Source organism: Pocillopora verrucosa, chromosome 7 (genome assembly GCF_036669915.1).
Source record: "Pocillopora verrucosa isolate sample1 chromosome 7, ASM3666991v2, whole genome shotgun sequence".
In the NCBI taxonomy this organism is placed as follows: Eukaryota; Metazoa; Cnidaria; class Anthozoa; order Scleractinia; family Pocilloporidae; genus Pocillopora; species Pocillopora verrucosa.
This window is the reverse complement of record NC_089318.1, coordinates 19,638,405-19,660,841: the sequence shown is the minus strand read 5'-3', so window position 1 is coordinate 19,660,841 and position 22,437 is coordinate 19,638,405. Positions and strand designations below refer to the sequence as shown.

General features: G+C 37.3%; 1 protein-coding gene and 2 long non-coding RNA genes across 3 annotated transcripts; 1 reads left to right on the top strand and 2 right to left on the bottom strand.

Moving 5' to 3' along the window:
* Window positions 1-1,859: 1,859 nt before the first annotated feature.
* Window positions 1,860-12,755, bottom strand: LOC131770107 (uncharacterized). Its single transcript, XM_059085817.2, has 5 exons — window positions 12,711-12,755; window positions 4,963-5,223; window positions 4,194-4,355; window positions 3,893-4,000; window positions 1,860-3,092 (listed from the first exon to the last, which is right to left on the bottom strand). The coding sequence occupies exons 1-5, from the start codon at window positions 12,738-12,740 to the stop codon at window positions 2,835-2,837; spliced, it is 819 nt and encodes a 272-aa protein (XP_058941800.2). The 5' UTR covers window positions 12,741-12,755; the 3' UTR covers window positions 1,860-2,834.
* Window positions 12,756-16,156: 3,401 nt separating this feature from the next.
* LOC136282129 (uncharacterized) lies at window positions 16,157-20,030 on the top strand. Its single transcript, XR_010718111.1, has 3 exons — window positions 16,157-16,398; window positions 16,531-16,620; window positions 19,554-20,030. It is a non-coding gene; the product is annotated as an uncharacterized lncRNA (long non-coding RNA).
* LOC131770108 (uncharacterized) lies at window positions 16,519-20,640 on the bottom strand. The gene is made up of 3 exons (XR_009339102.2): window positions 20,618-20,640; window positions 19,172-19,212; window positions 16,519-16,845 (listed from the first exon to the last, which is right to left on the bottom strand). It is a non-coding gene; the product is annotated as an uncharacterized lncRNA (long non-coding RNA).
* Window positions 20,641-22,437: the final 1,797 nt, after the last annotated feature.

Genomic DNA, 22,437 nt, shown 5'->3' with positions numbered 1-22,437 from the left:
AGTTTAAAAATGGACTAGCTGCATAAAAACCACGTGGACGGTAAAATCGTTATGATATAATGAGGCAAAAAGACTTAGATTAGAGTTTTCTATGATGGAAAAATTACTGTTTAGATTTGAAACAAGGAAATGTTTGACGAGCCTTATCGCTTAAAGTCGATGTTATGTAAGGAATTGTGTCAGTCTACGTCAATCTCTCCAATTTAAAATAAGGAAATGTTTGACGAGCCTTTTCACTTTAAGTCGATGTTATGTAAGGAATTGTGTCAGTTTACGTCAATCGCTACAATTTGAAACGAGGAAATGTCTGTCGAGACTCAAAATTTAAAGTCCATGTTATGTAAGTAGGAACCACGTCAAATGTTCTCAAGGAATTTAACAATGGATGTACGTGACAAGAAAGTTTGCCTCGCCGTCTGCATGTAGTACAGCACGGAACATTTTCATGATCAGTCGACCTTATCGCCTGAAGAAGACTGGCAGTATTTGTAGTCGAAACGTCGCGATCTACATCACTCGTGACTACAGCGTGAGACAAACGGAAAACTCAGCTTTTATTGTTATTCACCGCGTTGAATAACCACAACCTCTTTCATGAAATTTTTAAAGAAATAATATAAAAGAAAATTGGACCGCATAAGGAAAATGCGGAAAAAATGCAATTCTAAGCGACCAGGAAAAAATTATGTAACCAACTCTTTAACTTTTACGGCACTTATTGTGATCGTGCAAGGCAGCTATCATGACTGGTGGTTTTGCAATTGTCCATTGTACCGGTTATCGATTTTTACGAGAACCACACTAACCACACTATGAGAAAACTCCACTAGACTACGAGGTAATCATGGCTACATTTCTCGCCGAAAAGATATATTTAGCTTTTTCAAGAAACACTGTCGTTCTCACTGATCCATAAGTTAAATTTGAAATGCGCGTCCAAGACTGCTTAAAATAATTGTTAAGTCAGCGTTATTAAAAGTGATTTTTTTTTTCATATTGTCGTTGTCGCTGAGTCAAAAATGTCTGTGCCGTTGAAACGCAAGGGTGCCAAGTCACGGTTTCTTCAACTTCTAAGCTGCAGTCATCTGCATCCGTGTTAATATTTGTTATGGCCACTGTTATTCTTATGTAATTTGTAGTCGCCTCGTTAGAATCTTTCAATCGTATGATGTTAATTTTTTTGTAATTTCCTTTCAATCTGAATGTAATTTTGTTCATCTCTCCCCAAAAAATTACGATTCGGATTGTCGCAAAATAGCATCTTCGACATTAGCGAGGAAATTTGTCTCACGGACAAATTTAAATTTCAACGCAGAAATTTTTCCGGTGCTTATCAAACAAAATTCGAAAACAAAAGAGATTAACTTTGAAAGAATGTTATTGTTTAGAACTGAAAACTCTTATCCGTTTCCCTATTAGTTCATCAACGCATTATTTCTTTATGACGTTGCTTAAACTAAGTTCCTTTGCTCTTTTACTTCAGATAATTTTTATCCAGTCGCTTGTTCACGAATTCACTCATGGAACGCAGGAAACAGGAAACTTTCAATGTTTTTTTCGTAGTACTCTGCCGCCCTACGGCGAAGGATGTGTATCACAATTTAAGACCGCAGAGTACGTGATGTGGAAAAGGATTTAAAAACCAGCCACGTCACGACGAAGGCATGCTAGTATTCACTGACAGTATTATTTTTTTTTATTCATTTTTTTTTTTTTATCATTGTGGTCCACGAAGATCTTTTAGTAGTAAACCCGCTAAGTTATGCTCAATAAATTAATTTTCACTCATTTCATTCAAACCATACTAACTCTGAAAAATGTTGCTGTCACACTTTAGGACATTAACTATCTCTTACAACTTTGACTATATCACGCTCAAACTGCACTTTATTTTGACTCGTTACGGCGGAAGAACAACTCTATGTAACGGAAACACAACGTACTCCTAATTAATGTTTTATTTACATAACAATAAAATAGTTCATGGCCACTCTCTCCCCCGTCAATTTGTTTTCATTAATAATTCTCGATCCTACATTTTTCCATAATATCATTTAATAAATACGTACATGTCCTATTATGATTACTTCTCTTAAAATGAATGGTTTTTTTTTCGAAACACCTCTACATTTAGTAAAGTCGTGAAGGCTTTTCATAGAGCCGACTGAATTTCCACCCAACGTTGCGTTTATCATCTATCTTGAAATTATTTCCTATGTTATCTACAATCATCCAACATTCCTTCTTTTTCGGTCTTTCTGTTTCTCGTCCGTTTTAAACTCTAAAACCACGAGCGACAGCTTCACGAAAATCAATTTCCTTTCTCGCAACCTTCGACTATTTCTCTGTAAAAAGAGTTTTAAAATATAAACTAGACGCGAAACGAAACGAAATCAAAAGCAAAATAAACATGTTCCAAGACAGTGAAACAGAACTTAAATTTATCATATATTAGTCAATCTTTCTTTCTGTTCAATAACTTAAAATTATTTCTAAAATCTCTCATTTCTATTTGACAAATTGAATGGGATAAAACAACTGATATATCCTTCACTTTTCTCTTTTTCTCTTTCTTGCCTAATAAAACCGTAGAGGATTTCATTAACCAAACTTGTTCATCGTGAACGGTTAAATAAATTAGTAAGTATAAATGTCTTTTTCACTCAGTAGACGAGTTGTGTTTATGCTTCCCACTTGGAGAGCAATCCATGCAATAATATGGATACATCGCGTGGTAATCAAATGCTTTGATTCCATGAGTAACTTTAACTCTGCGGATGGATATCCAACGAAGGTTGCACCAGTTTGTAATACGCCTTACGTACATGTATTCCTCATGCTTTTATGGAATCTGGCACTGGACTCGTAGGACTGGATGACTCGTTTGATTTTGCCATTTCCGCCGAACAGGAATGGGGCGACTTAGCATCGCTGCCGTGGTCTTCTGAGGTGGTTTTATTACCATTCGACCTAGAGTCCTTCAGAATGCAGTTATGGCTTCGGAACATCCTCTCTAACTGTTCCTTTTGCGCCGTAAGGGCAGCCAGTTCTTTCTCCAGAGAATCCCTCTCCGAGTTCAACTCATCACTCTCCTACAGATGAGAAGAAAAACAAAAAAGTCCATCAGCGAAGCTTTTCCACGAAGCTGACATTAAAATACGAGTATCTGCTTATCATCATATTGAAATACAATATAAGGTTCGAAACTAGGCATTGCAGAACTAATAGGAATATATGAAACTGAAATTAATCGTACATGTTTACGTCCCATTGAGCTAACCAAATTTGCGCGAAGGATGTTATCATTCGATCATTACGAACGCATTCAGAAAAATATAATAGTGAAGCACTAACGAAAGGAGTGTTTTGATCTTCTTTTCGATTGAAAACACTCAACATCGTCGCTCGACCCGCCCATGTTTGATTGATGACAAGGAAATCAGACGAGCTGTCTGCGATGTTAACCTCAATAATTTTAATAATAGCTATAGAGTGTTTTAATTACTTTCTTATATATCTTAAATTACAACTGTTTGTTCCTTATGTTATTTTCTAGAGAATTCTTTCGAGTAAACGGGGACCACACCTATCCGACACCCACGAGTTCGGGATATGGCTCACAATTCCTCGCTCTTTTTTTACCAAATTTGGTTTTATAGTGGGCATTAAGGATAGCGACAAGTGCACGGAGTCAAAAAGTCGGAAATGACGTGGAATTATTTTTAAGGTAGAGCCTATTCATCACTGAGATTGAGGTTCCGTTGTTAAAGAAAAAAATCCTCCCTAAACCGGAACTGAAACGGAACCATCATATAATCCACGTGACTTGAACAGGTTCATTTCCGGTTGGGAGCGTGACAAGAAGCATAAGTTGTAAAAATCGAGCACTCACATCTTGAAGCTTCTGCATGTGTTCCTTCCTTCTTTGCCTGCATTTAAAAGCCGCTACCTTGTTTCGTTCTCTTCGAATTCGACGTTTCTCTTCTTCCTCTTTAGAAAGCTAGCGAGAAATGAAAACAAGAGGAAATTATTTTTAACGTACGTGACCTTGAATGGCACTCAATACACTTGACGGAAAACCACAAATAAGATAAAGATAAGCCTCAACATTGCGTTTTATTATGAATTCAAACGCGCGTAAACTAAACGACAAGAATCACGCAAAGAATGTAAAACGCGACATTTAAACATACCACTTCAAGTCTTGGTTTCTTCGCTTCGATAAGCGGCATTCCATCCAAACCTTGGGCAACTCTTCGCGTTTTAATTGCGTTCCGAAGTCCCACTTTCACCTCGTCTGCTGCTCCACTACTCATTGGAACGAGTTCTGTATAACTGGCATCTTCACTCGATACCTGTTTCCGTAGTGAGCAAAAAAAATTGTTTAGTAAAATATATTTAATGTCAAATTAACTATACTTGGTTATATTAAAGCGAGCGTTGAAACGCACGCAATTTCGCCCACCTTTAGAAAGAGGTACAATGCTTTATCAAAGCGAATGAAGAGTACGTGATAATAATTGTGAAAACACCGATTATATATTTTAACGTAAAATATTCTTCAAAGGAAGCGAAACATTCGACAACAACTCAATTCCATAGGGTAATTTTACAATAAATGCTTAGGATAAAATTGCTAAGTCAGGTTAAAACACAGTGTTTGTTATTACGCACTAATAATAGTATTCTGACCTAACATGATTGATTCAGTGTTTTATAACAAATCTGAACGGTAGAACTGCAAAGAATGTCACTTTCCTAGAACTGGCAGATAAAAGTACCGCAACCGTAAGAGAAAAAAAATTTACGATGCGGAGACATAGATAAGCAAAAGTTCTGTATGTAAATTTCCGTTACTGTCGTAATCACATCGAACAATGTACGATGCAATATGGCTAGCAAGCAGACTTCGCAGAATTACGTCTAAAACTAACTTAAGCGATGTCAAAATCCTACGCTTACAATGGAGTCGCTGTCAGATTCATCCAAATGATATGGAACGGGCATTTTCGCTCCTCCAGACAAAAAATTTCGCTCGTCGCCAGGAGTTGTGTCCATAGGCAGAGGCAGATTCAAATGTGGCAACAACATCTTGTTAGATGATGCCTTATTCAAGTCGAGCACGTGGGTGTAGTCAAGCATCAGACAAAGATTTACTTTTCGCGCCTGTCCAATGGTGTTTTTCCCTGATAAAGCTTGTTTTGAGTTGAGATCACCTTTATTCTGGGAAAATCCCGAACGCCAAGTTATATATTATTCGATTTTCCACAATGAATTAGCATACATTACAGATATTCTAAAAATAGGGAAAACGATAGATACGTCATGCGTCATGTGCCAATCACAAGCTCGCAATTTTTGCTCCGCTATGGAAACATCAAACAAATAGAAGACTCAGAAAGGCCTGGTAAATGCTTTCTGATAATCAACCTATTTTATCTCCGCGAATTATTTGCCTTTTCTGCGGATTCCTCGAACTTCTTTGCTTGAATTTGAAAATAAAAGTTCATATGAAAGGGATTCGTGACGTTCGAGAAGTCTTTTTTTTCGATTTTAACAAGGTTTCAGCGTTTTCAGAAGCATCACGCCGAACAATCTAGAACCTCAGCGGCGCGTGACAGACGTAAGCAAATAAATTATTCAACGTTCTAACCTTGCCCTGCAGATTAGATTGCGAAATAAACATTCTACGAAGCACGATCTGTTTCAACCGGCTGATACATGTTCCATTTATTCTTCAAAGACGTATATTTTTGTTATCCGTCACCAGAAAATCGTAATTTGCGCAAGAGATAATGGAGAAGAGGTATTTCGCAATCGTCTGGAATTGATATACAAAATGTAAACAAAGGTCGGTCCGCAGAATAATGGAACAAAACGCAAATGAAAAAGATATACGACTAAATTGAACACAACAGCATCGAGCTTGATGCCCTTTTCGAGCGAAATCAAGCCCAGAAAACTGGGTTTTCCTTTTTTGTTTTTAATTTTTTTCTCGCTGACTTGTTATTCGTATGTAAGAATAGACGTCATGTTTGCATTCCCTGAGTTTCTAATTTGTAAACATTACCCATCTTATCATATAACGAATTATCTCTTAAAATGTCGGCAATATCATGAATTCATTCACAGTTCACTGTCAAAAGGGGGAAATAGGCAATATTTTTGCAGGTCTGCGGCGACGATCGCAGGGGATTCCTTGTAAATTGAAATTAGGGACCGAACCCGGAACTGAATAAAAACTCAATAAGCGCGTGGGCAAAAACCCACGTAATGACCCTGTTGTTGCTCAGCAAGCGAAAGCAAAAATTCTACCATGACTCAGCCAATTTTCACAAAGGGATACCCTGAAAAACCTGACTCACGTTAACCTTTGTTAGATGTTATTACTCATCTCACTTCAAGTAGTCACGTCTATACCATCTGAGAAATTTCCCTACTTCGAAAATGTCACAGAAGGTCATCAAGTGTTTATGAATAGCTATCTAAAAAAACTGAATCTCTGAGGATGATTGTGCAGTTTTTGTGTTTATCAGAAGCGATCCTTTGAAAAAGCTTGTTTTCGCAAGCGTAGTTTATCTACGCAGTTTGCTAGAATTCACCAGCTAGTGACGCCAATCCTAAGTCATCACATCCATTTCGAATGTTGTCCGAAGAACGATAATGACGTCACACACGTGAAAGTTATCGCATTTACTGAGTTAGAATCTGCTAAAAAACCTGATAGCAAAAAACTTAAAAAAGAAAATCGTTTCCTGTTTCCTACGGGAACAGGAAAAACTGGCGGTCTTACATAAATCCTTTTATTTACTTCGGAGGCTAAAAAGCTGTTAGGGCATCGTCTCTGTCAAACAATCACTTCACATGAATCTACCTGTAATCTCTTTAGATCGACGCCTGTTTAGCAGCAGCCTAAAAAAATCATATAATTTAGCACCTAAGCAAAATTAATACCTAAGAGATGGTAGATATATATTTTGGAGAGCATATCGAGGTTTTATTTTCATCCGAGTGAGCTCTGATTGCTGTTGATCCCTGTTACTCTTATTCGAGGACTTAGTCCAAGCTTTTAATAATTCCATCATGAAAGCGAGCTACATTGAATTTAAGTGTTTTCATGTCTTTTAAACCTGCCCTTGTGAAATTTCGACGCATGTGTCGATTAAAACAAGCATTCAGCATTTAGTGACTTCTGCACTCCGGTTTTTGATGCCCCCCTAGTTGTCAAAGGTTTCCTTTTAATCAAATCACACAGAAGACGGATGGAAAAAATGATCTTTGAAACTTAAAAGACTGAAGGGAAACAGACTGCAATGACAACTTTCAGATGCACTGCAATTTCGCCAGATCATTTCCAGTGTTGGAATAACGTCAAAGTTACTTATGTCTCCACACAACTGCGTGCGTTACGGCCTCTGAGACAAGCTGTTTCAGTAGTCGCAGCGGTTTATTACGTCAGCTGCAAAATTGTGAAATTTGCAAACTAACTTAATGACCCGCTTTCCATGCTTCATCTCCGAAAAATCGAAAGAATTTCACTTCTTTGCGTCATCCTTGATAAGGTAGTTTATTTTTTGTGATACATTTCTCTCTCTTGAGCGATAAGATAAGTCAAATCAAATTTTTTAAGCAAAACTGAGAGTTGCTGAGGCAATAGAATTGATAAACTGCAGTTAGCGTGACAACTGCTGTCACTTCTGGAGACATTTGATGCAAAAGTCCATAAGCTGTTGATAAACAGAAAGCGACCTTGCAAATGACGAAGGTAGTTGTTTTTGTTCTTAAGATTTTACCGAAGGATTTCCATTCCTTTCGCTTTTGTGACGTAATTATATATTTCGATTTGACAAAGCAGAAATCAATTAATTAGTCGTGGTGCAGATTTCACGATGACAGGGTTCATATTGCAGATCTATTAATAGCTGTATCAGCGAATCTTCGCCCCGTGACCGAGAGAACGCGTGCACTATCTTCCTAACGTCCTCGATTTCTGTCCTCATCCAAAATAGTCTCATTACAATGTAGAAATCAAAAAAATCATGCGAATGTGCTTTAACATACCTCCAGATCTCAAAATTCCTACATCGTTGGCAAAAGGATTATAAACAGTGAAGCATATTAGATTAGGGCAGATCCAAAGATAGACAAAATAAATTTCCCGCGAAGCTTTTGTTGTCAGACAAGTAATTCCAGCCTTTTTCGGTAAAGGGAATAGCAATGTTCTGGGCGTAAGGTCGTATAACAATTGCCAAACTTGTCTCTGAAATATGAGTACCGTAATTGGTATAAAACATTGATGCCTTAATAGGGAAAAAATTGGGAGGAAATGCATACTACTGCGCCTTGCATGCAATACTTAAAAAAAATTTTTAAAAGAACCGTTAAGTTTGTTAACCAAAAGGTCTTCAATGATCAAAAAACGTGTATTACAGAATGTTAATTGTGTATTGTCCGAGCAAAGAAGGGGTTTTCAAAGAGCGAGTGTCTATGACAAGCCAAGCCTGCCAATCTCAAACTCGTGCCAACTGCGCAAAGGGACCTTTGTCCTTTTAAACCGCACCTAAAGAAGTGGAAATTATTTCATCAGCCTGAAAACTATCCGAAATCCTTAAATTAAGATCTTAGAATACACAGAGTAAGGCTTTCGAAATTCATTATGCATATAAAAACATATCTGCGTTTCGGTCTGCTTAATTCACGCCATCGGCCGGAAATGGCGTGTGTGGAGATGGGACTGTTTCCACAAGCACTTCCAAAGCTATTAATAGATTAGGGACGCAAACTCCAAAATTGCGTATTCTATGATTTTTCTGAGATTTAATATGACTTTATTTAGTTCAAATGTTCACATCTTGCAAAAACTGCTTAATTTCGTCATTTTACGGTTATAAACACCTTTTTGCTAAATCGATCAGCTGCTACAGCTATCCTTGAATAATCCGCCGGAAACTCTCTAGTGAGTAGCGAGTGCACGAGGGTGGAAAGCGGTTGATATAGGAATCATTCTTACCAGAAGAGCAACCTGAAAATCTCTACCAGTCCTTAGACTTTTGTTTCCCTCACAACTACATCTCCCTGATTTGGCTGTACCAGTCTTGAGTCATATTAAACGGCACAGACAGATCGATGTCTGGGAATAAAAAACCTCATCATAAGAGTCTGCTAACCGGAATAACTTGCTAGCCACCGTTATCTATTTTTAAAAAATTATATTTTAGCCCGCCTTTTGTTCGTAGGAGACATTTCATTTCGGTTTACAACAAGAACAAGGGGTAAGTGCGACCTTTCAAGTTTAATACAAGTGAGCAGCCGGCTCGGATGTCCAAAGGCTTCGTGTTTACGGGTAGTTTTCCCACCAGCCCTGCTGTTGAAATATCTGTACTCAGAGTGGTCCAAGACCACACATGAACACATCAAAATCCTGTCACAGGAAAGAGCAGTCCTTAGCGTCACGAAATCGCTAAAACCGATCAAGCTAAGTTTACTGTGTTCATATTATGAAGTCCTGAATAAAACTGTTTATGTAGTGGATGATATTCTCTCTTTCCATAACACCGAATCTTTTAAATATGACCCCAGCTTAGTTTACTGGGTTTATATCATGAAGTCCTGAATAAAATTGTTTATGCACTGAACGATATGCTCTTCCCATAACACCGAATCTTTTCAATATGACGCGCAAGCAAAGAAAATTATCGTTTAATGTCGTTTACGGTGGGAATATAACAATTACAACAGAAACCAAGGGCAGACAAGAGAGTTAATTTCCGCCTTTTTGCCATCGTTTTATCACTTTGAAGTACACGTGGGCTGGAATCGAGATCATTCCTTAACGCAACGCTGTTGATCAGTTCTCTACAAATAGCCTCAAACAATGTTTATGGCTGTTGTTAGGCGATTATTTCATTTTGGGCACTGAATGCATTGGAATGAAGCGTATGCGGTGTATCTTGCTGTGTCGTGCTCGCTGAAAGCGATAATTATCGTCATATTTTGCACCAAAAATAAGTGCATTCGTTGTAGTAACACCATGATGAATTATTCTGGTACGATAGGAAAAAGCAAGACTGGCATTGATAAATGAAGAAGAAACACGGATGGCAAAGAATGAAGAAGATTGAATCAGATTACAAATGACAAACTTAGCTTGGAAGATAAGGTCTAAACGCATAATGCGTGACATAGCCGGCTATTTCAGAAGGTTTTTCGTTTCTAGTCACACAAGTATGAAACTTCGGCAAGTTTATACGACATTCGTTCTAAAGTAATCGCGATCTCAAAACGGGGAATAAAAACCACATGCCGGTCCAATATCAGCGTAAGCAGAACATAGCTCGTTTTTACGGTTTGATACGTGATAAACTTCGGCATCTTACTTCTTCGACCTAGCAGAATTATTTTGTTTTTTACCACTGGTTAAAATCTTGCACTTCGCTCTCCAAAATGAATTAAAGAACGCCCGGGGAGGCCAGAGTAAAAACTCGCTCAGCCATTTTCAGTCAACTTGGAGCACAAATTTACGAGACATTTTCTTCGATATCTTAAAATAGATAAAAAAATAGGGCTCCCAAAACATATTTTAAGAGAATCACGATGACCTCACCTGAAATGTTCGCTGAGCGCATCTCTTCCCACACGGAAAAGAATTTAATTAACGATGAAGGAAGATAATCGTCATAATTGCATTTTGTTGCGTGGGTGTTTTTTACCACTACAAGCAGCGTTTCAGTTTAACAGTAGTTCATTTACGCGTAACTGAACGCAAAGGTCATTCAAGGGTACCCGTGTTTGTTATAATTTTAGCGGCCGGCTGCTATGAAATCTGCTTGCGTCACAACTGAAAAAACTTTGTTTGTGACAGTTTTTCACTTTCTCCTGGTTTCATTTGGTGCCAAAGATCATCAGTCTTAGAAGTTACAGTTTAAGAGGAATATCTAATTCGGCTGAAACTTTCGTATGGATTCGCCTTCGCCCCCTTGAGTGAGATTTCAAGCTGCATTTTAAATATTCAACTTTCTGTGATTCTACGTTCCATAAATTAAGCAGTCCATGTCAAGTTCGCTAACATAGGTGCCTCGCAAATAGAGATGGACTTATTTGCGTCATAGAGGCTTATGCTAAGCGACAGGTAATTTTACATTGAAGTTCTTTCGATTTTCGAAATTTCTATGATTCCATTGATGCGCTTAGTACGTAAACAAAACCGATCGCTAGGGCTTTTATTTTAGTAAAATTACGGCATGTTTCGGTTCATTAGTTACACAGGCGAGAGCCATTAAATTTAAGTCACTTATCAACCAATACGCTTTTGAACAATCATTACAAGTGGACCGCTGAGTAAGTTTACTTCACTAACGCTCAAGCTGTTGTGAGATTGTTATAATCAAATAGATGTAAATCAATGGATTAAGCACACATATGATGAAGAGAAAAACGAACCAAACAGATGTAAAATAAAACGTTTATATAAATTATCCTAATTCGACATTCCTAAAATGCGCAAGGTATCGAGGCCAAAGGCAAAAGCCCTTCTGACCTTTCCCCGGTTATAATTTACGGTATTCCGACTAATATTTGATCAAAAACGCGGCACTGTGAAAGAAGTGGATGATCGTAATTGAGTACTATAATTGCATATGCACATTTTTCCTGGCACCAGTTTTGTTTCTGTAACAGAATTAATAACATCACCATGTGCGTCATACAACAAAACTTTGAGTATAACCTCGTCATCACAGACCAATATTAAAGATTAGCTTTATTATCATGATAAGAACGGGGTGCAAAGCAAAATAATAAGACTCAGGGCGTTTAAATTAAAAGATTAGGCTGTCAATGACTCCAGGCATAGACAGAAAAACATTGGGTTCACCTTACAGGTTTCAAACGTAGTGGTTTAAGAGCAAAGTTCATAACAGTAAAGAAGTACGCAAGAATGATGGACGACATATTTTTGGAGCCAACGATACCAAACTATGTCGAAACCCCCTGACATAACAAACTCATTTTTCCAAATTCCTCGTTCTTCGCTACATCAAGGTTCCTCCTGCAGCTATATTGGAAATCGTGAAACCTAACGTGCTTTCTATGCTTATCTTCGCACGAAACCAAGCAGTTTTTTTACAAGTTTGTACAGAGCGAAGGATGAAATAAGGTTTTACGTCCCAGGCAATAAAACTCCAACCTCAAACTTACACGTGGCTGCTTCAATTAATACATCAAGAGAAACAATGCACCAGAGAAACTTGAATCATATGCTTCAAATTTTTTTTGAGTCCTTCCTTTTAAGATTTTTTGGAACAAGTTAAGCTCTCTAAGAACATTTTGGTGTCCGTCGGATATTCACAGTTGTACCAGACCAAAGCTGCCTGCAATCTAACTTTGACTGTCGGTTGGAGGGAATGTCAATCGTTTAAAGTTGCTCTTGTTCCCCAAAATAAATCAACCAACAGGTAAAAAAACAAAAGGTGTTTTTGAGAAAACAAGCCTCTAAAATTAATGGTGAAGTTTAACAACATACTTTAAATAAAGATTTGTCTTGCTTTCTCTGACCTTAGTAATACTCGAAATAACGTTCGGCAGAGGAACTTGGAGAAACATGGCACAACTGGTTTGAAAAATGTTTTAAAAACGGAAAATGTTGTGCACGGAATGTTAAACTGAACAAAAAGCAAGAAGAACAAAATTTTATCAGCAACCTCAAGCGGTACCTTCAGTTTGGAGCACAAATCCCCAGTCATATAATCAAAACCGAGTTATTTCCAAGAACGGAGTCCTGTCGATGAAATAAAGTTTAGAGTCAAATCACTTTTGAACGTTTCATCAGAAAAATTCCTATCTAAGCTTCAGTTGCAGAAAGCTATTTATAGATTTAGGAGTATACAGGTAAAAATGCCCGATTGTAAATTTGTGCTCTTAAAAAGTCTCCTTTGACGCAAACCATACCTTAAAAGGACTCTGAGCTCATGCAATAAACGACTTCTCATCTACTTAAACTAGAAGACTTGAGTTACAACTTAAAGTACTCAAAAATGTAGGGATGTATAGGATACGTGCCTAAGTATGTTTTCAGCTGATTAGACCGCAATTCATCTGGGCATGTTTTCCCAGTAAACGAGGAAAAAAATTGCGGAACACGAATTAATGGCAGTTCAACCCATTCAAGTTCAGGATGCTTTGCGCACACTAAATAACAACCTTTGAATGTTCCTTCAGGCTAAGATAGAGGTTTTTTTTTCCTTAAATCAACATATCTGGGTGTAAAAGATCTGTACTATCAAGATGTCAACATGAACTCAAAAACCTTTAACAATACCTCAATTCCGAGATCAATTTGCCCAGTTAATACCGATAAATGACCTTGTCTAGTTCTGTGTACAATAATATGTGGGCGGTAAAGGAAACTTTTAATTCGTTTTTTTTTTCCCACGTTTAGAGCCTTGATGCCCAGTTTTGTTTTGTTATTTCCTGTCCTTTGATCACGAGTTTCCAAATTGTCCGTCTAGAAACAGGAAGTTATTCTGTGGTCAAAACAGTTCTTTTCAACCAGCGAAGGCGGCAAAGTAAACGTTTTAGAAAATAAGACCGTAACCGAAAACATACCATTTTATTTTCGAGGCTAATAGATGAGGGCGTGATTTAAAATTTCTTTAGGTTTCTTCAACAGCTTTTATCGAGTTAATTAACACTAGAAAGCACTTCAGAATAAACTGATCATTATTATAGTTTTACTTCAGTTCTGGGCAGAACACTGCACAGCACGTATTGGGGAAAAATCGATTATCAAAACATGCATACCACAGAGCAAAGATCATTTTTTCCGCCGCACTATTTGTGGTTTACAGTAAATTTAAAATTTCCTTCCGGTGGACAAAGTGTATAAACGCATTCAGGAACATGTTTGAGTTAATGAAACGTTCGGTTTCTCATGCTCTTCAGCTTGCTGTCCTTTAATAAGGATTCCCGTCATCTTCGCAATGGATTTTGAATTAAATGGAAAATAACCATTGATTTCAAAGCCAATCTTACAAACTAATCTAGTTGCATGATGCTGTTCCGCAGTTGTTTGATGATCATGAAAGCTGTCCATCAAAATTTTCTATGACAGTGGCACAGAGAGCCACAGTTTAATATACGATCATAGCATCAATTTTCACTTACAAACAAATCAAATTGTGTTCCCTATCATGCTTAAAAAACAGTCTGAAGTTTACGCAAAACTAATCTTTGCCATTAGAAACGTTTCCAAAATTCAGTCTCTTAAAAAAAACACACATCTGCAGAATTGTATCTGCCATATTTCTTGCCATAGCAAACATGCAAAAATTTACAAAAGAATACGGCTGTGTTAAAATACTGAACTAAAGATCTCTGAGCATGTTCATGTAATCTTTTGGTTCGGGTCCATGCTTCAGTGATAACGTTGTGATTCATTTGTTCAAGTAAACCAAACTTTAACCGCTATATCTGCAAGTATGTGACGACAGTATGCTATCATCGCATTGAAAAATTCGTCTTTTGATCCCCTCTTCAGATGTCACCAAACACGGCCTTCGCATTTTGTAACGCTTTAGTTTGTGTTTATAGAGCGAGCACTCCTCTGACGTCATAAACACGGCCTTTGTAATTTTTATGCTGAAGTTTGGGCGGAGAACCGAAAGTTAACCAGAGAACAAGCTAAAAATTTCTCTTTCCGAAATAGGAAGTCGTGGTTCTTTGCTTTAAAACTGTAAGGCAACAACTTCTCATAAGATTGTTACCCTCAACTTGAACAAATTTGATACTAGTTTGAAGAGATATAAAACACCGCAATGAGAACAGTGAACCGGAAGTGATTAAAGATGGCAAACGAAAGAACAGACTAACTTGTATTTCAAATTACAAACTAAGGCTAAATTTTTCAGTTTTGAGGTCCTCAAGCTAGCAGCAGAAATATTTCCTTTCATTTAGTTTGTCGAATGACGCAGCTCTTAGAATGACTACAACAGATTAGAGACTACTGACTGCCGTTTGCAATTCTCAATTCTGAGGAGTAATTTCGTAAGCTCGTTACACAGAGATCGAGTCATGCCATAATTAGTCAACATCCTAATCTCTTTACATACTTACGTCTGAATCTTGCCAAAAAGAGTCAAGTGCAGCCCGACCTACGTGCTTTTTTTTAACTTGACGTTGTAAAATCCCTCCTACCGAACGGCAATTGGACTAAGAGATTAGGATAGGAACGTGCAGAAACGCAAGCAGTGAAACAACTTCACTTCAAATAAAGGATTCTCTGAATTTAGCCTTGGTCTTCAGTTTCTACTATTTGCTTGAGTTATCACCTTTTATTTGATTCAGTGCCATTCATTTTAAGGAAGAAGATTTCCCATAATAGAAGTCAAAGGCACAACTGAGCGCCTTTCAGTTCAAATGTAATATCCTTTAAATCACATAATCTCAGTCGTAGAAGGACGTCAGATATATTAATCTAATGGTTTCATGTTAATAGGCAACGGTTGCAGCTTCTGAAACGAGCCGTTCCAGCGCAAGCGATTGGGTCAGATTACCTATGTCAAGTGCAAGGTCACAGCGCCGTAAGTTGTTTCGAAATATTTTAAATAGCTTGACGTGGCTTTCTGCGCCGAATGATGTTGATAATTTTTCTTGCTTACGCAATTGTATATTTGATAGTATTTGGCTAAATTGCATTGTTCGTTTCAACGTCAATAAAACTCACATGACAGGGATACAAGTTGGCAGAGACTCAGGAAGAATGGTATATTTAAAACGAATGACTGCTGAATTGAAAAGGTAGTGAGCGTGACACACAACATTTAGGGAATCCAGCTCATTCGACATTTCATTTTTCTCGCAGTTTCAAAATTCACGTCACTGATAGAATCCCTTACGTGCATAAGCTACTAATCAGCAAATAAATTACACGAATGACGAAGGTACTTGTTTGTGATACCTGAAGTTCGCATCACGAGAGGTTCATCACCGTTACTAATATGACGTAAACAGAGAATCAATTACTCGGTGCAATCACATGATAGATAGCAGCAACCACTCGTGTCCACATGCATGTACTTTTCCGAGCACTGTTGATTTTGCAATAAAACTTTTAAAGCGAGGGTCGTATTTTACGTTCTCTCTAAAATGGGAAACCTTGGCCGTTACAAACATCACAGTTTATACTTCATAGAAATGTTTTAACTTTCTCTTAAATGTTTGCAGAGTCATTTTAATATCTTAAGTTTTCGCTCTCACTTGAAAACACTGCGAAAAAGTCCAAACTATCACGCGAAAACTCATAACTGCCTCAAGATCTTAACTGCTTTGAGAGGAGACGTTAATTGCTTAATAGCAGCTATACTGTTTAAGAGGATCTCAGACGAATCCTATATTCTTGGCATCGTGAGTTGTATAAACGTCTACGTCCCTTTTTTTCTAGCTAGAGTAGACACGTGCTCAAGTCTTTCTGATATTCTAAAATACTTTAGCATCATTGATCTTTGATTTAATATCCAACCACAACTTACTCCATAGAACTGGACATCGATTGGGAAACAAATCCGGCGGGGAAAAGATATAATTGCATGCAGACTCTAAGCGATGCTGTAAAGTTCACAGATGAAGGTAACACCTATCCGTAACATCTGCTGTGTTTAAACGAATAATCAATAAACTGGCTCTTTAAATCCTTTGAGTTGACCTAGGAAGATTTTCAAATTGTGCGTGACAAGTTAAACCAGGGTCTGAATTCAAAGTCTACATCAAACTCTCCAACTCTAAAGTAGCCGCAACAAATCTCCTCTTGGTGAAATTGGATCAATATCGCTAAGGAAATTATTATTCAGAATCCTGACAACAAAGAGAAAAAGTGTTTCAGCGATTGAAACCCAAAGATGCAAATATAAAACTGCATTTCCGGCTTTCAGTCACGCTTTTGACCGGAAGTGGGGTGGGACTTTTTGGGTCAGAGGGTAAAGTCCACCTGCATGCTTTAAAGGACTCTTTCAGGGTGATAACATCATGCTCAAAATTCTATATATAGAATGAGGCGAAATATCTAAATATTGCAGTTGTGCGATTTTGCTAAAATCGTGGATCTGATGCAAGTGCGGCAGAGTTTTATCTAGCTGACTCAGTACAGCTCAGTTGTTCCAGCTGTAATTTTACGGAAATGAACACGTGTTTGATCAATGGATAAGTTTCGAAAGTTCAAGTCAAAGTTGCATGTAGTCTCATAGTCTCCAGCCACACAAAGAATGTTTGCTGATAATTTAGAGATCCTGATCACATCCTTAATGATTTTATTATCGTCCATTACCATAACTTCCTTTTTCACACATAACTCTAAGAATCTTCGATTTGAGGAATGATGAATATATTGCGAGCCCGTGCTTCGCAATGAGAAGGGTAAAAATAAACTTTACATTGAATCAACAACGGTTCATTTGGCACTTTACTTTATTTGACCGAACAACTTATCCATTGCCGGATTCATGACATTCATGAGTGGGTGCGCACTTCAATTGCTAATACGACTCAGTGGCATACCAGACAACCACAAAACGTGTCGTATATTACAATTATGAAGCAATTATCGTTTCGAACATAGCAAAAATTTTATCGCTCTCCCACGTTTTGTTCTCTTGCGTCACCGGATCCTTGTTTAAAAGTTTCACTCGCCTATCTTCGGTTTTGGGGTTAGAAGAAAAGCAGTTTCCTTTTTAAAATTCGAAGTTCCTAATGATTATGTTAAATTACTTCAAAGTTACAAAGCACATCGATTGAGGCACCTATAACATAAGTCGCACTAAATTTTCCCCTCAAATCATCGGGGAAAAAATATGCGAAGATTCGTCTTCAAACATGTAACTCAGTCGAATATTTATTGAAAAGTAGGAACAGAAAAGCAACGGTCGATAACTATCGAAACGTGTAGTGTGAGCATCAAAATGAGGGCAGTTCCGAAAAGGATTGTTATCAGTATTAGTGACTGTCAACCCGAGGGGAAGACATTGATAGATTAAAATCTTCCGTTCTCCAAGCTATCAGTGTAAAACAACGTCATCAGCAATATCAAATCCCATCTTCCAGTTTGTTAATCTGACTGCAACGGCCTCCAGCAACTTATATGCGGAGATTCTTAACAATTTGGCGTAGGAGGAAAAAAGGAAGGGCTACACCTTTCACTGATACTAAGCAGTAGGTAATAAGGCAAAAGAAATTAATAATCCAACGCAATAATTACGTCAGTTTCTTGCGTGGGTTTCTGTTGCCTTTAAAGACAAGCATGCACATAACGCTGTTTGTCTTAAGAACGAATTTTATTCCTGTTTCTGGAGGAGTTTTTGTTCCCATTTCTAGTTTAAAATTGTTCTTGCGTCGTATCAAAAGTTGTTTGTGACAGCTTTTTACTCTCTTCTGTTTTTTCCTTCGGGTCACTCATCTCTAATCTTCTACATCTATTCCGAGCGTAAGCCTTCCTTAAATCCATAGGAAACAGTCTTAATTCGTCCTACCCACAAATGAAATTATTTATAGAAGGGATCTTTTTAACTAATCATGCGAAGACAAGTGCTTTGCATTAGCTGCAAACGTTCGCACGTCATAACTGTACGTAAAACCCAACAGGTGGAATTCGAGGAGAACCTTCTATTTCATTCTTAAAATTTTTGTCCATGTGCACTTAGCGAAGAAAACAAAACAAAACGTTGTTCATTTTAGAAACGGAACAACTTGTTTCGCTTCATTAACTACTCAGGCGACTGCCACGCTAAGCTGTTTCATGGATCAGCTCCTACGCATCAATTAAGTGTCAGCAGTTTTGCGTGTGTTGCATATGCTTCGCTCGCTGCATTTGTTAATTTTTCCGTAATGAAAGTTTCTTTCCGAAGCAAGTCTGTGCATTGCCTTGCCAGAAAAGAAGTTGTTGGGATTTTAACAAAAATATTATTGTCTTGATGGATCATGAAAAGAAGCAGCCGACGGAAATAAATGCATCGGCGATTTAGTAATCGAGGATAAAGGTAAACCGAGTGATATGCTGTCTCTTAGCTAAGTCACAGCGCATGGAGAAATATCTCTTTTTTTTTTACTATTTCAATGCGCCCGTATTTTTGGCCCGATCATGATCAACCCTTTAAAGAATAACCAAAATATAAAAGAAATGATCGCCTACCTAAGAAACTTTGCTTGTTAGACGAATTCTCCTGGTCAGTACTGAAGGAAATGTAACAGGAAAAGTATAAATATAATTTCAGTTATAAAGGCAAAAATAGACTCGAACAAGAGCCTCAAAAATCTGCTATATTTAACACATTTTTCCAGAAAGTACCCAGCCCCTAAAGAAAGGAAACCAGTACTCAACAACGGGACATACTTAAGCTTGCCCAACAACTTTTTTATCAGTTGCTATTCGCGGACTATCCGATAATCCTTGAAAAATACTGACTCAAGTCTAAAGAATCAAACCCTGTTTCTAATTTTGTATAAACTAAATGTAAATGCAAGGGGTATATCTCTCAATAGCACAATTTTCCCTTTTTCCTTCCAACCACCAGACACAGAAAGCAAGATGGAAATCGAGAACCAAGAAGAAGAGGCCGGCTTAGTTACTAAACATGCAGGTTTTCAATATGCGCTAAGCCCTTTCGCTATCAAGATCTAAGGGCTTATCCTTCTTACTAATTTCCACATATTTGTTTGCTGGTGGCTAATGAGAATTTGGTTTTACATAAGGTCGAATTGACGAAACATTTTTCGAATTCTCATTACTTCAAAGGTCTGGTCTAAATGGTGTTTGAAAAATATTAAGAATGATATATTTGATAAAGACTCAGAGCAGCAAGAGGAAAAGAATAGCAGTGAAACCCTGCAGTTTCTCGCTGTGATTGAAGAAGGATATCAACTAGTTATGCAAGAAAAAATAATTTTACGAAAGCATTTTAATAGTTGAGAACATTTGTTTAAGTAACAACTAGTGTCACCTTTGGTTTGAGCTATAGATCATCCATACTGTTTAAACTGAACTATCCCCAAGCAAGTATATCGTACAATATGGATATCTTGCTTGGGGATAGTTCAGTACAATATATCGAATCCAAAATATAAAGAATCACCTAACAATAATTGTTGAAGCGTATGGTGAATTTTTTTTAAATAAGTACCTAGGACTTCATGTAGCAGGATTCAATAATCATGTCAAGAACACTCATGTATGACCGCTGTGCATGATTCCTCAGGGTAACCATGCCAAGTTCGCGCGCCTTGTGTTGCTTGTTGATTTCTATAAAAAATTTTTTTTCATACGTTTATAAATCAATTATCAGTTCCTCATACTGTCGTGACCATTCTTTTTTTTTTTTTTCTTTTTTGTTCAATGTATAATAAAACAATTACTAGCTTCAGTTTTTGTGATATCCAGAATAATCAACGTCTCGGTAGGGGTTATCAGCCCAAGCCGAAGGCTAACGCTGATAACCCCTACCTCGACCTTAATTATTCTGGATTTCACAAAAACCTCATCCAAGAATTGTTTGTTAAACATTTTCGTTAAAAAATTTGAATATTTCCCAAACCAAGGTGCTAATGATTCTCTCATGGATTGTACACTTAGAATTCTTACCTCTAAATTAGGCTCACTCGATGAACTTGCCAGGAACAAAATGAAAATGTCAGCACGCAAATGACGCTCGTTAAGTGATTGAGTTAACAACCAATCAAGAGGAAGTTATATTTCTGATACGTGCTTGAGTATTTTTGCTGACTCGACAATAATCAATTCTCAGAAAATGATCAAATATTTCTCGGAAACCAATGATGTCATACCAGTTAGTTTTGGATGCCTTGCGTATTTTGCATAACTTCGAATTTTTCCCTCTGAGATGAAGGGAAAAGGAAATATTCTTTTTAGTGCGAAGTCTGTATAAATTCTGGCAATTCACGTAGTACGAAGAGAAGACGCGTTCTTAGACTTCTTCAAGCTCATGAGTCTTTTGAGTGCCAACCGATTTCTAATTAATATTCGACAACATTGTGTCACTTGCTCTAAATACGCCATACACAGTTCTCATTGAGGCTTTTTTCCCAATGGGATTTAAAAAGCTCTTATGAAATTTCTAAAAATGTTTGTTTATCTCCCTCTAATTAGAACATGATGAATGCTCAGGTTACGTCATTTCCTATTATTTGTTCACGAACAGCAAATTTTGATGAAGAAATCGGAAATCTCAATTTTGTTTCAAGCTAAGCCTTTTCTTTTGTTTTAATGCTTAATCAGTCTTTGAGAACCAAATTAGACAGAATATAAGAAAACGTGACATTCTATCAGGGAGTCATTTCGATCAGTTTTATTTATGGAAATGTTACGATTTACAAGCTTTCAAAAACCAATGGGAGCTTAAAACTATCATTTATATGGTAATTTGATAACTTTTCGAGCGGAAGTATCATATGACACGTTCTATCTTCTAAATTCTAACGTGAAAAGATTTAATTGCCCCGCTCACCTCTCAAGCAATACAACATACCACAAAGTCAATATTACAACATCCGCATCAAAAATTTTCAGCAACCTCGACTTAAATTTCCGTTAAGTATTACTGGTAATCTATTCATTATGAGTTCCTTTCAAGTTCTGAGTCCTTGCGCAATGACAAAAATGTCCCATACGATTTTCTTGTTGAATGAAAGTTATTTTTGTCAAGATTTTTTTTTCGATAGTTTGTTGTAGAGTTTAACTTGCGGAATTGGTCTTCCATATTCAAAAATCAGTTACTCGCCGTCTTTGAGGTAAGCTTTAACGAGTCTTTTTTTTTACTTAAATTGAATAGATCCTTCATTTATGCTTCAGAGAGACGTTGAATTTGCGGAAGATAGTTTCATTATTGTGGATGGATATTCCAAATGGGAAGGAGCACGAAGAGAAAGAGAGAGACTGGAAGTAGTTATGCTAAAAACTGCTACAGTTCGTCAAACAGTACAATAAAATGATAATTCTACATCTCATTCTTTGAAGACAAAAGGGTGCTCTTGTTGTCATTATTCGGAAAAAATCTACCTAAAGCAAGAAAAACATTAGATGCTCCCTACTTCTTGCGCCAAAATTGATAACTCGAAGAGGAAAGCTCTAAGTAAAACCTTTTTAAAGATATTGTGCCATCAAAGTCAAGTCCTCATAGTAATTAATATCTTAATTAGCGAAGCTCGGAGAACATGGCCCGGCTAACCACGAGACCTCATGGGACTAAGTAAAGAAAGTATCTTTTTATCTATATTTAAACATTACATCACTTATTTTTTTGGAGGCAGTTATCGAAGTGGGTTCTTTCGATTCGGCAATAACAAGGCTTTGGATCGAAACACAAGTGAAAATACAAATTAGCTCTGCGATTACTGGGGGAAAAAGCATATGGCACTGCCGTTTTTAAAATTAGTCAAAAAATA

Bases quoted from the DNA above. Each gene is read 5' to 3' on its own strand.
- LOC131770107 (XM_059085817.2), bottom strand. From the start codon at position 12,740: ATGACTGGGGATTTGTGCTCCAAACTGAAG. The intron at 5,224-12,710 runs GTACCGCTTGAG...GGATTTTCCCAG, and splicing joins ATTTGTGCTCCAAACTGAAG to AATAAAGGTGATCTCAACTC. The intron at 4,001-4,193 runs GTATGTTTAAAT...ATTTCTCGCTAG, and splicing joins AGAAACCAAGACTTGAAGTG to CTTTCTAAAGAGGAAGAAGA.